Source organism: Diadema antillarum, unplaced genomic scaffold (assembly GCF_040938485.1).
Source record: "Diadema antillarum isolate AM-2024a unplaced genomic scaffold, OU_Dant_1.0 seq00000321_RagTag, whole genome shotgun sequence".
In the NCBI taxonomy this organism is placed as follows: Eukaryota; Metazoa; Echinodermata; class Echinoidea; order Diadematoida; family Diadematidae; genus Diadema; species Diadema antillarum.
Genome location: NW_027271340.1, coordinates 1,566,804 through 1,580,546, shown reverse-complemented (window position 1 = coordinate 1,580,546; position 13,743 = coordinate 1,566,804). Strand labels below are relative to the sequence as shown.

Below are 13,743 nucleotides of genomic sequence, written 5' to 3'. Positions count from 1 at the left end.
TCAGCATTTTCAGAGCGTAATAGCCTAGTTCTTTTCAGATAATTTCAGAAGAGGTCAACGGCAAACTGGGAGAAATCTACTGGAATCAAGCACTTCCAAAAAAAAAAAAAAAAAAAAAAAAAAACATGTTTAAATTTGAAAGCCTTTTTCAATGCAGTCATAATGGCTTATGAATGAAACATATGCCATGGAGGTACACATGCAGAACATAGAGTTACTGATGACCGGTCATTTCAGAACTTGCTACGACCTCCTTAAGTAATATATCAAACCAACAGGAAATTACTGGAAATGCCATTTGACTCGAAATTGATCTATTTCATTTTCACACTAAATGTTCAGTGTAGTCAGGGTTTTAATACTAACACTCTAATTTAGCAAGTTTTCAGAGGAAATCATAAAGTGCCATAACCTGAATTTCATGACTGATTTTCAGGCACTGGATCCATGAAAGTTTAGACAAAACTATTTTTTAACCAAAAACAAACAAACATACAAACCACAAAACATAAACATATGCACAGTTTGTTAATTAAAAAGTCTATGATTATTACACTAACAAGATGTATGTTCCCTTCATTGGCAAACAATGAGAATCCAATTCCATTGCAAAGGTTTCGCTCTTCGAGACAGATAGAAGGGCAGTCAAAGAAAGAAAAGTGAAGCAAAGATTTGATGTAAATGCAGTATAAAATATGGGGATTCTCATAAAAGATCCCTTCTAATATGTGATTAAACTCCTCTAGACACTGACATAAACATTGAAATTTACATTTGTACAGTTCCTTTCTCTTTCTATTCAACCTGATCGTACATGATACAAAAACAAGCATCTGTACAATGCTAATGTATGCGTTGCCAGACATCACGTTTGGCCAGCTGACCCCTACTTGAGTAGTGACCACTTCAGCTGGTCTCGCGCTGACTGGAGAACCTGGATAGAGAGAGATAGGAATGGGGAAGAACGGAAACAGGAAATAGAGATTGATCTATGAAGGCACATTTTGAGTTATTAACATTATATAGAGGGCGCCATTTTAAAGCAGTTAGTAAAGTCATGGACCTACTACACATGGACATTCATCGCTCGTTAATTAATTCGTGCACCTGTTTCTGTCAAAAGCGGCACAAAAGCATTTTAAACATGCTTTCCTGCTTTGATCTTATCATCACCGCCAACAGGCAGCCTGGATAAAAACACGACGACGCTTTGAGAAATTTAAAAACTACATGCGCAAAAGATAGTAATTCTCTTAAATCAAGAAAAATGCATGTGCAGTTGTACTGTACATTGGGAAATTATAGCTCGAGTAATTTCACTTGCGAAATGCGAGTACTTTACAAGAGAAAGCAATTATTTTGGCAGGTTGGTTGTGACTTGTTATCTACTTTCCCCCATTTTTCACAAATTGTTCCAGAGTAAACATGGACAGTAACTGTAGATGACATGTATGTCCTATCATTACCTCCGCCAAGGGAGGAGGTTATGTTTTCGTTACTGTTGGTTTGTACGTTAGTTAGTTCGTTCGTTTGTCCGTGTGCAAAATAACTCAAAAAGTAGTGAATGGATTGGGATGAAACTTGCAGGAAAGGTTGAGAATGACACAAGTAACAAACAATTAACTTTTGGTAATGATGCGAGAATTTTGGGGGAATTTATGAAGGATTTTTTATGTTTTGGCAGATAGGGTCAATGAACTTGGGAGTTCAGGCTGCACGTATTTGAGGTTTGCCTGCACGCACTAAAGTGCGTGCTCTAGTTTTTGCTGGGGCAAGGCGCACCGTGCAGCTGAAGGCTTATGACATAACAAAGGCTTCTACATTTGGAAATCTGGCGACTTTTAGCACCGACGTTGTGTGTACGTATGATATCTCTATGGAAGAACAAGATCAGTGTAGTGGTGGAAATAAGCTTCATGCTTGGCGGAAGTCTGCGCTCTCAGAGTGCTTCTCTAGTTAAGCCATGTTACATGCTTGTCCACAAGTGTACACTTCAGTAATTTTAAATTTTGTGACAGGAAAACTGTCATGTTTCGGGTTTGCTGCTCCCTTTCATTGGTGTTTATACAAAGGCAGTTGAGTCTGAAAAGGCACCTCAGCAAAATAAGACTGCAATGAGGGAAACGATTCTTTCGTCAGTGTGATGCACGATTGCACAATTGTCATTTTGTCCAAACATCTGAATGTACTCATTAAGATGCACATAATCAGGTGGCGGCGGTGATGATGGGATCAAAGAAAGACCCTCGTTTCGTTTCTAGTTCATGTGTAGTAGGTCCAAGGAAAGTGAATGTGCTTACCCTGTATATTTATCTTTAAAAAAAAAATAGATAAATAAATACACATATCCAAGAAAAGTCTACTCACTTTACCAACCCAACATGAGAAAATGAAGAAGACAAAATCAAAATTTATGTTTGGCTCCAACTGATTGGAGAGTACAAGTGTAAAACTGAATTTCTGTCAAGGTCTTAGAAACAGAATTAACATGATGACAAACATACTTTTCTTAATTTCTTTTTTTTAAAACATAATCTCCCACATTGTCATCTGTGAAAGTCTTGTTTTACCCAACATCAAAAATTGGTACTTTCTATATTTACAAATAATCATTACAAAAGTGTACAGATAATAAGAGAAAACATTTTCTCCTCAGATGATCATAGATATTTCCTAGCAGACAGATAAACTTGTATGCAGTCTAAAAAGTTGATTTTAGTACAAAACTTTATGCCTCTGACACCCTTCAGGGCAACGACATGGACAGGTGAGTGTGAGGATGGTCAGAAGGTTATGCATTGCTTTATGTGACTTGGCAGGAGTCATGCATAACCCTCAAGAATGGCAAAGCTGTTAAGGAAAAGTTTGATGGTTAGACGGGGTCATTCCACTAGACCGACACCCACTAGTTATACAGCCCTCGAGTTCAACATTGAAAACAGGTCAATGAGTCATACAACTCACGAGTCATACAGCCCATGAGTTCGACACTAGGTAAAAACAGCCCACGAGTTTGACAGTATACAACACGGGGCTTAATGTGTTGGTCTCGTGGGCCTTGTTAACTTAGTGTCGAACTAATGGGCTGTATGACTGGTGAGCTGTATAACTCATGGGCTGTATGACTTGTGAGCTGCATGACTCATGGGTGTCAGTCTCATGACGTGCACCCGGTTAGACAAGCAGTACAGCATATCATTCTAGCATTTTACTGGTGCAGCATACTTTTTCATCAAACCAGACAGACAGTGGAACCCAGAACTAAGCAGTATCTCAGTAGCACACTTTTTCCCCTACAGGTACACAGCACACCCCTTAACTAGACAAAGTGAATCTCACTGATAAGGCACTATGGAGGATGAAAGACAGGTCAAAATTGTGGATATTTTGTTAGCTTAAAGAAAAAAAAACAATCTTTAAATCTAAGGTATAAAGGGATATATATATATATTTACATGAATTCATTAAAAAATACTTCTGTTCTATTCATTATCCTGAATAGACATTTTGGTTCTAAGTTTGTTTTCATCAACGTTTTGGTGCAAGGATATAACGCCAAGGTCTGGACAACATTCTGCAGCTATGCTTAATACTGAGTCACCATGAAAAATTAAATAATAATAATAATAATGATGATAATAATAATAATGATGATGATAATAATAATAATAATAATAATAATAATAATGATAATAATGCCTTATTTACCCAGGGTAGCCTCTTCAGTGTTACCACTGCTCTACCAGAGGGCTCTGTAATTATTATTACCCTAGCGTTGCCAGGTACCCATTTATACACCTGGGTCGAGAGGGACATGGTGGGTAAAAGCATCTTGTCCAAGGACGTAAGCACTGGGCGGGATTCGAACTCGGGTCCTCCGATTGGGAGTCGGGAGTCTTATCCACTATGCCGCAGCGCCCCCATCAAAATCAATCAAGAAATGGTCAAACTGAAAGTTCAAATCCCATATTCAGATTTGGCCTTACAATTGAGATGTTATTCCATCTTTGAAAATGATATCAATTTAAAGATGTTCAGTATCTACATGAGAATTTCTTAAAGAATGTCATCACCCTCGGGCAACTGGGGGTCAGAAAACAGTTGGTAAAGGCACAGTTCTTCTGTTGCAAGGCAGGACCACAGGCAAACATAAGCTAAGGGGTGGGATGGAGGGGGAGGGTGGTATGGAGGGAAGGGTGGGATGGAGGGAGAGGGTGGAATGGAGGGGGAGGGTGGGATGGAGGGGGAGGGTGGGATGGAGGGGGAGGGTGGGATGGAGGGGAGGGTGGGATGGAGGGGGGGTGGAATGGAGGGGAGGGGTGGGATGGAGGGGAGGGTAAGATGGAGGGGGAGGGTGGGATGGAGGGGAAGGTGGGATGGAGGGGGAGGGTAAGATGGAGGGGAGGGTGGGATGGAGGGGAGGGTGGGATGGAGGGGGAGGGTGGAATGGAGGGGGAGGGTGGGATGGAGGGGGAGGGTGGGATGGAGGGGGAGGGTGGGATGGAGGGGAGGGTGGAATGGAGGGGGAGGGTGGAATGGAGGGGGAGGGTAAGATGGAGGGGGAGGGTGGGATGGAGGGGAGGGTAAGATGGAGGGGGAGGGTGGGATGGAGGGGGAGGGTGGGATGGAGGGGGAGGGTGGGATGGAGGGGGAGGGTGGGATCGAGGGGAGGGTGGAATGGAGGGGGAGGGTGGAATGGAGGGGGAGGGTGGGATGGAGGGGGGAGGGTGGGATGGAGGGGGAGGGTGGGATGGAGGGGAGGGTGGGATGGAGGGGGAGGGTGGAATGGAGGGGAGGGTAAGATGGAGGGGGAGGGTGGGATGGAGGGGAGGGTGGGATGGAGGGGGAGGGTAAGATGGAGGGGGAGGGTGGGATGGAGGGAAGGGTGGGATGGAGGGAAGGGTGAGATGGAGAGAAAGGTGGGATGGAGGGGGAGGATGGGATGGAGGGAGAGGGTGGGATGGAGGGGAGGGTGGGGATGGAGGGGAGGGTAAGATGGAGGGAAGGGTGGGATGGAGGGGGAGGGTGGGATGGAGGGAAGGGTGGGATGGAGGGAAGGGTGGGATAGAGGGAAGGGTGGGATGGAGGGAAGGGTGGGATGGAGGGGGAGGGTGGGATGGAGGGGGAGGGTGGGATGGAGGGAAGGGTGGGATGGGAGGGAGAGAGTGGGATGGAGGAGAGGGTGGGATGGAGGGAGAGGGTGGGACGGAGGAGAGGGGTGGGATGGAGGGGGAGGTGGGATGGATGGGGAGGGTAAGATGGAGGGGGAGGTGGGATGGAGGGAAGGGTGGGATGGAGGGGGAGGGTGGGATGGAGGGAGAGGGTGGGATGGAGGGGATGGTAAGATGAGGGGGAGGGTAAGATGGAGGGGGAGGGTGGGATGGATGGGAAGTGTGGGATGGAGGGAAGGGTGGAATGGAGGGAAGGGTGGGATGGGTGGGGAGGGTAAGATGGAGGGGAGGGTGGGAATAAGGGGGGAGGGTGGGATGGAGGGGAGGGTGGGATGGAGGGGAAGGGTCAGATGGAGGGGAGGCATGGGAATAAGAGGGGAGGGTGGGATGGAGGGGGAGGGTGGGATGGAGGGGAAGGGTGAAGTTGAGGGAGGTGTGAGATGTGAGATGGAAGGGGGGATAAGATGGAAAGGGAGGGGTGGGTGGGATAGAAGGGATTGTTGGTAATGAGGAAGAGTGGTGGAAAGGAGGGGAGGGATGGAGAGGAAGGGGAGCGATGAGGGAGAGGGTGAGATGAAGGGAGAGGGGTTATTGCTTGGGAAACATGCAGTGACTAGTAGTTGGGGATGGACTAGTTCCTCTTCAAAATATAATCAGAGCCAAGCGAGAATGGACTTGCTACTATGCTGTCACTTGATTAGGGAGAGACAACACAGATTGGCTGGCAGAAAAAACCTCAAGATTTTCCCATGATAACCAAGCATTGGACTTCTACTCAACAGCAAGACAGATAGCAGAACTTTGTAGATACATGTTTTTCTTTTCTGTAAATATTCTTCATTTACATAATCATGACAAGGAAAGCAAAGCCAGGAATGAAGAGTAATAATAACCACAGCTGTATGATTTTTATTTGAATATTCTGCATGGTTGCAGTGTTGTACGTTGATATGCATACATATATAATATCTTGAGGTTAGGTATATTGATGTTAGTTTCAAATTCTCTAACATTATGATACAGCAGTACCCTTAACCCATTGAGGTCGGTTTCATTATGCTACAACACCATTTCCCATAGACGCTTGCCCAAGTATACTTGGGACTCGTCCTCAATGGGTTAAAGTCCAAATTGTATATAATTGATAGGCTGCATTTCATCCACATGTCTTCATTATTGTTACATCTCATAACCACAATGTTGCACACTAATTGTTACATCACTGCCAGTTATAACTTGTTATCACTCATTTTCTAGCACAAGCATTAATTACACCATTTACTATTACAATCAACAGCAAAATCAACAGACACCTGCAGGGTAAGTAAAATGGCCACAATAATTTTTTGGATTGTTAAAATTACTGGACATTTCTGATGATAGTTACATATGGTTATCAGACCAATGAAAGTGATGGGTTTCTGATGAAATTCCTTACATAAGTTAGACATTAAAATAAAATCAAACAATAAAACACACCACACACATTTAACAAGAGCAGGAAAATCACACTGCTTCAATGGCAGAAAGTTCAATGACAGCTAGACATAACATAATGTGAAGAAAAAGAAATCATTTCCTAGGTCTTCTTAAAAGCACAGTTTTACACCTTTTGAGATAATCTGGGGTCTGTACAATGTACATAGAAAACATTTAATCCAAGAAAAACCGAAACTCAGGTTAGTATGATGCTGCCACTGACTTTAACACAGGAAAAAATTGTTAAATATCAACCTGAGTTTTTCTCAGGTAAAAAGTTTTATGCAAAAGGCCCCACATTTTCACACCAGCTATCACACATAGTGGACCTCAAATATTGGAGAGGACTGTAAACCATTTTGACATTGTTATTAAATCTCAATTCTTATATTCTCCTCACCCAATAACCTTATTTGCCCATTTGCGCAGTTTTTGTAGGGTGTAACGCTCTTGAACATGGCAATCTGGGGACAGGTCACATATGATCTGTCCCTCACAATCTCATCGTGCGTTCATCATTCAATTCCAAATACACTCCAGTCACAGAGATCAATCAATAACCTGGGACATCTCAACTGGTGGGCAAATTCATGCAGCACTTCTCTGTAACTCTCTTTCTGGGATATGTCTTTAATTTTTATGAGGGAGGGACTACTGTAAAAGTGGATATTTTCATGCGAGTAATTTTTCACGCTCAGCCAGGTAACATGAATTTCGTGTGTTTTTAATTCCGTGGAATCAGGACATTAACTACTGGAACATATGTCATACAAAAAAATTCATGTACTTTTATTTTCGCACTAGCTTCTGGTTACTCGAAATGTGCAAAAATTTCCACTTTTACAGTATAAGAAGTATTTCTACAACTGATAGTGTCATGAGTTTCTTCTATCTCCCTGACTCTGTTACTACCATCACTGTCCTAATCAAATGAATCCTCAACATCAAACTCCGTCTAATTGCACATCATTGTCAGAATTGGACATTTTAATGGTTTGCCAGAGAAAGCTGCAGCAAAGAAACACAGTGCAGATATCACACCTCTCACATAGTTATACAGGCGTAACGACCGACTGCGCTGCACTTGTGTAGAGATTTGAGCTCACAGAGTGATGTCACTATTTCCGGCTTGCCAAACATACTATGCTCGGGGCAAAAAAAAATCTGCTAATAAAATCAGTCAGTTCTGACTTGTGATTTCTTCATGGCGTGAAAATTATATTCATAACCTGTCTTAGGAGACAATTCCCTTCGCTCTAATATTCAATTTCTTCTGATCTTTATCAGTTTTGTTTCTCGTTGCAATTCCTTTAAACGTTTGAAACATTGACAATGATGCTGTCCAAGCGATGAAGTCACGCTACATGCCTTCAATATTTAAGGCATGATCGTCAGCTCATCGTTTATTATGTGCCACTAAACGATTAGACACCCATCTTGCCTTAGTCACGTTCTGACACAGCACTGTAGTGACTGTCTAGACACTTTTTCAAGGGGCAACCTGAGAAATGCAGATATCATCGCAGAGAGTTCCAATGCATAATCAATGTCAGAATTATAGCTTTTTAAAAATATTTTTCTGAGAGATACTGGACAACATCGTTCTGTGTATGCAATTTCCCTCACACATTCTCCATGATGGAAATCATCATAACTGCCACATTATTGCAAAAAAAAAACTAGAAATGTCGCTACGGCAACTGATGCCTCCGCCATAATGCATGATTCTCCCAATAGGTGTATAGTACAATGTCTTCACAATGTGTGATGACAGTTTCACATACTAGTAACTGGCAAAATATCGAAAAAACAGGCTTGTCAGAAATATCTTGAATGTTCACTTTCCACGAATTGGGTTTGCTATAATTGTCTATTAAAGAGTGCAGGTAAACATATTTGGGGAATTGAAAATTTTTACTTGACTTCTGACCGACCTTATTATAAGTTTATGCATTGAGTATAATTTTCACGGTATGAAGAAAGAGTGTAATTACAGTATAAAATATATATATTTTTTTCATTTAAACCTGACCTTTGAACCTCTACCTTTGACCTTTGACCTTCTGGCTGGAAATTTCCAAGAGAATCTCCATTAAGTAATACATGTACATATATTAAATTTTAAAACTAATAATGCAATCATTGCATATATACTAGTACATGAGGGAAATAGTAACATTTTGAGGAGTTGACTTTGACCTTTGACCCCCTGACTATTGACCCATGACCTCTAAATTCCCTAGATAATCCCTGCCAGTCAGTACATGCATATGTACCAAGTTCCATGAAGATACATTGAACCATTTGTGAGTTAAGTGATATTGCAACATTTTCACCTAACCTTTGATCTTTTGACCTTTGATCTTATGACATGAAACTCTCTCTGGAGAATCTTTACGTAGTAGTACATGTCTACACTAAGTTTCAAGAAAATAACTGCGGGCATCGCATAGATATGGGGGAAATACTGTAAAACGAGAAATGTTCGCGTGCATTTTAATTTCGCGAATTTCGCGAGCCCGAAGATTCGCGAAATTAGAATGCACGCGAAAGTTCTCGTCTACACTATATGCATTGAATACCAGTTCCAGTTCGCGAAAATTTCATGCCGCAAAAAAGGCCGCGAATATATCATGTTTTACAGTAGCAACATTTTTAGCATTTGACCTTGACCTTTTGACCTTTGACCTCTTGTCAATGTCACTAAAATCTACTCAACTAATTGTCCCATCATACATCATCCTTGGACTAAGTTTGGTGAAAGCTGCTTCATCCAGTTTTGAGTTATCACGTAAACAGATAAATTTTAGGATTTGACCTTGACCTTTGACCTTTGACCTCTGTCCGATTTCACTGAAAAACTAATCAAGTAATTGTCCTATCATACATCATCCTCCAACAAAGTTTGGTGAAATTTGCTCCATCCAGTCTTGAGTTATCGCGTAAACGGATACAATTTCATGATTTGACCTTGACCTTTGACCTTCAGCCGATTTCACCTAAAATCTAATCAAATCATTGCCCCATCATACTTCATACTTGGACCAAGTTTGGTAAAATTCCAGCAAATATTACTCAAGTTATCACGTAAACGAAAGCGGACGGATGTACGGACGGACGTACGTACGTATGTACGTACGGACGGACGGACAACCCGAAAACATAATGCCTCCGGCACCACTTCGTGGCGGAGGCATAAAAAGTGTTAAAGACTGTATGATAGAGTTTCAACAGGTACCTGTACCTACAGAGTTGTGAAGGGACTATTTAAAACGTTCTGAAACATCAAAATTACATTCAGTGAACTAAAATCATATCAAATCAATTTCAGCACTCAACTATTTTTTTTCTACTCTTCTTTGATGTAAGGAAGAAAGCAGTATCTAACTGCATTAGTATGCTGCTCTGTCTGATGGATTTTGAACATCACACTTGTGCCGAAATACAGATTTGTAGGCACACCATTAGGCATCATCCTTGTCTGATATTTAAGTCTAGTGTGGAATGTTACTTTTACACAAGGCCCTTTTGGTGATAGAGATTGTGTTTGTTTTTAACTACATGGATGCCACTTAGAATTGATATGAAAGCCTGAGAAAAAAAGTCAACTAGAATGAGCCATTTTGTTTTAATCCAAAAAAAAAATGTTTTCTATGGCCTGAAAAACAAGTTAGACCTGCGTTCAGGCTTTAACCTGAACAATGACATCCCTGTAACTATGATGAGGATTTTAGTTATAGATCACCCTCTTACTCAAAGAACTTTACACTAGAGAACTTTATAGAGCTTGTCACAGACACAACTAGAGAGGGGCCGTCAAAGGCGGCAGACCCACGCCTATAAGTACAAAGTCGGGGTAAACATAATGTGCATTCGGTCATCTACCAGAATTCGGCCACTTAATTGCCAGTGTGCTTTATCACCAGCCAGTGAGTTCTACCAAAGATCGTACACTGAAGTGTACGATCTTTGGTTCTACAGTCACATCACACGCAAATCACATCATTACACATACGGTATTAACACTCATTCACGTACAGGAAAGTCCTCAAGTCTCCTCCAAAAATCCATCGAAAATCCCAAATTCCACCGTCAAAAGTGCAGAATCGGAACTTTTCCAAGCGCGCGCGAATTAAGTCCAGTTCTAAGAGTATTGTCTACGCGACGGGTCGCGGAAAAAGCGCTAAAAATCGAGAAATACGCCGTTTTCTTGCGGGATATTTTGATTATAGCAAGCCGAGAGTGTGATGATATCAAAGGTCGTATGAGTGTACGATCTTTGATGGTATCCACAAAAGCAAAAAAGAAAAACAAAATTTACGTACCCCCTAGGCAATTACCCCTATGATTAGTGTCTACGGGAATTATTCAATGCAAGGGTTGAATGCAAATGTCTACTGCACCAGTATTCGGCCACCAACGAGCGCCGCAACGTCCCCGGTGCAATTTTGCACCAACAGTGTAGAGCGCGATGCATTTTCAGCGGCCTTGCACACGCATTGACATTGAGCACGCATATCGTGCAGTGTGACTGCGACCGAGCAAAATGCTCCTCCAACGAAAAAAACAATCAATGTTAATTTGAAAAATCATCAAATATCAAAGGTCGTATGAGTGTACGATCTTTGATGGTATCCACAAAAGCAAAAAAGAAAAACAAAATTTACGTACCCCCTAGGCAATTACCCCTATGATTAGTGTATACGGGAATTATTCAATGCAAGGGTTGAATGCAAATGTCTACTGCACCAGTATTCGGCCACCAACGAGCGCCGCAACGTCCCCGGTGCAATTTTGCACCAACAGTGTAGAGCGCGATGCATTTTCAGCGGCCTTGCACACGCATTGACATTGAGCACGCATATCGTGCAGTGTGACTGCGACCGAGCAAAATGCTCCTCCAACGAAAAAAACAATCAATGTTAATTTGAAAAATCATCAAAATACGGGCCAGTTTGTGATGACGGAGAACGAACTTTCATAAATCTAGAAGGACATAGTCCCTCAAATAGGCCTAAACGTAAATTTCGGAATTCTTACGAACATTTGAGCAGCGAAGTCGGATCGTTGGGGAGTTTATGTCTTCGTATGGTAGCGGAAAATCGCAAAGTGAGAAACGGGAAATTTTCGGAATGGTCACTATACCATGGGGTCAAAACTTCAAGGTCACACAGAATTTGCAAGGGTCAACCGATTATCACCAAAATCTAATCGATTCTTTCCTGTCATTATCCAAACATTCCCTGAACATTTCGTGCAAATCCGTTTACCCGTTCTCTTGTTATCTTGTACACAAACAAACAAACAAACAAACAAACAAAAAAACAAACAAACAAACAAACAAACAAACAAACAAACAAACAAACATACGGAACCCTTTACATAACCCCCTGCCGATTTTCATCGGCGTGGGTAAAAAAGAAAACATGAAAAGGTGAAAATACTACGCATCAAAAAACAAGGAATATTTTGAGATGTGAAAATGTCAGTACATTTTTATGTGATCCAATACTAGAGCAATTACACAAACATATACGATGTAGATACTACACTTTCTTGAATTTAACCAAACAAATCTTCAAGATCACGACTTACATATTGGCACCTGGCAAAATAAAAAGCATGCCGACGTCTTCGTACTCTACCAGGCACATAAAACTGACTAGTGCTAAAATCTGTCTCAATACAGTACATCTATTGAGCACACACTTTATCACATTTGAAGAGAACGACATTTGAATGATGCAAGAGTGGCTGACAGATCAACTACAAAAGTAAAATACTCTGTGGTCATGCTTGATCTGGAATCAAATGAAAGACAATCAAGTTAACCCCTTGACAGCCGACAGAAAGACATGGCATGTTGAGACCTGACCTGTAGCTGCTATGTGTGTCTATAACATTTGATACAAAATGTCCGAAGTGGTTTAGATTTGTTACCAAGATGACATGTATGCAGTATGATTAAATTGCAAAATGCAAGGGAACATGATGTTTCACCAAAGGAACAGATAGGAAGCCCATTATAGAAGAGAAAGTGCTATTACCTTAATAGACAGAAGATGGTAGGTTTGTGTATTCTGTAAAACAAAGAACTGTCTAGTTCTAACCTGGCACTACAGGCATTTTCATTTGATGAGAAGCGAAGGGGAAAGTTTCTGGAACAAAAACAGTAGAATGGTGGCCAGTAGCATGAGGGGATAAAGTACAACTAATAGTGAAACTTTTAAAAAAATGATCTACATAAATCTTGTTCAGTGATTGATCACAAGGCGATCACATGACGAATGCAGCCAGGATCAAAATTGTGGTATTGCCTACAGTGACATCACATCAGGTAACATAATTGCAGAATTTGACTACAGGCTCCTGAAGGGGCTATAATGAAATGATATAAAGCAGACCATAGAATATAACAAATATTGCCCTGTCTATTGTTGTAATATAATGCTTGACATGGGTACAGTCCCTTTGGAGTTATATTTTACCTTACTTCTATGCACTAAGGGAAAAATATAATCTCTTGGGGAAATATAACTCCAACAGGGGTGTCAGGTATTATATTACACCTCAGAACAGGCAACATCTATGTGATACTGCATCATTCTTGCACATTTACTGTCTATCAGTGACAAACCATTTTTTTGAATGCAGTGTTAGATCGTGCAATGTAACTTTTTTTTTTCTCAATTAGGAAGACACAACTGAAGCATTCAAGTTAATGACAGTATTCTTTGAAACAATGAAAAATAATGATGAGAATTGAAACCAGAATGAAATGTGAGAAAGCTGTTACTGGTGAACATGCAAATCATTAATAGCATATTCAAGATGCAAATCTACAGGCTAAATAAAATCAGGTGCAGAGGGAGTGCATTACGAGTAAAGCAGGAAATCAAGAAAGCATAAAATTGCTTGAAATGATCAAATACCCCTGCACAAAAATAGAGCAGGCAAACTGAAACGACTTTAGGCTGGTCAACTTACATCCAACTTGCTGCTGATGACCTACACCATCGAGGGGGAGGGGTGTGCAAGGCAAACAAAACGAGGGGTTTTGATAACAAAAATTAAATATGGCCAATTCACGCAT

The 13,743-nt window shown here is 41.3% G+C and overlaps 1 protein-coding gene across 2 annotated transcripts in view; it reads right to left on the bottom strand.

The window, feature by feature from the left end:
• Positions 1 to 743: 743 nt before the first annotated feature.
• LOC139730563 (coatomer subunit zeta-1-like) overlaps positions 744 to 13,743 on the bottom strand; it is a 112,489-nt gene continuing 99,489 nt past the window's right edge. The window contains exons 7-8 of one of the 2 annotated variants that reach the window (XM_071641414.1): positions 13,638 to 13,658; positions 744 to 934 (exon numbers count right to left, since the gene is read on the bottom strand). In XM_071641414.1, coding sequence (XP_071497515.1) covers positions 887 to 934; positions 13,638 to 13,658 — 69 coding nt within the window. In that variant the 3' untranslated portion in view covers positions 744 to 886. The remainder of the gene's footprint in view (positions 935 to 13,637; positions 13,659 to 13,743) is intronic. The other variant, XM_071641415.1, reaches the window with a different exon arrangement.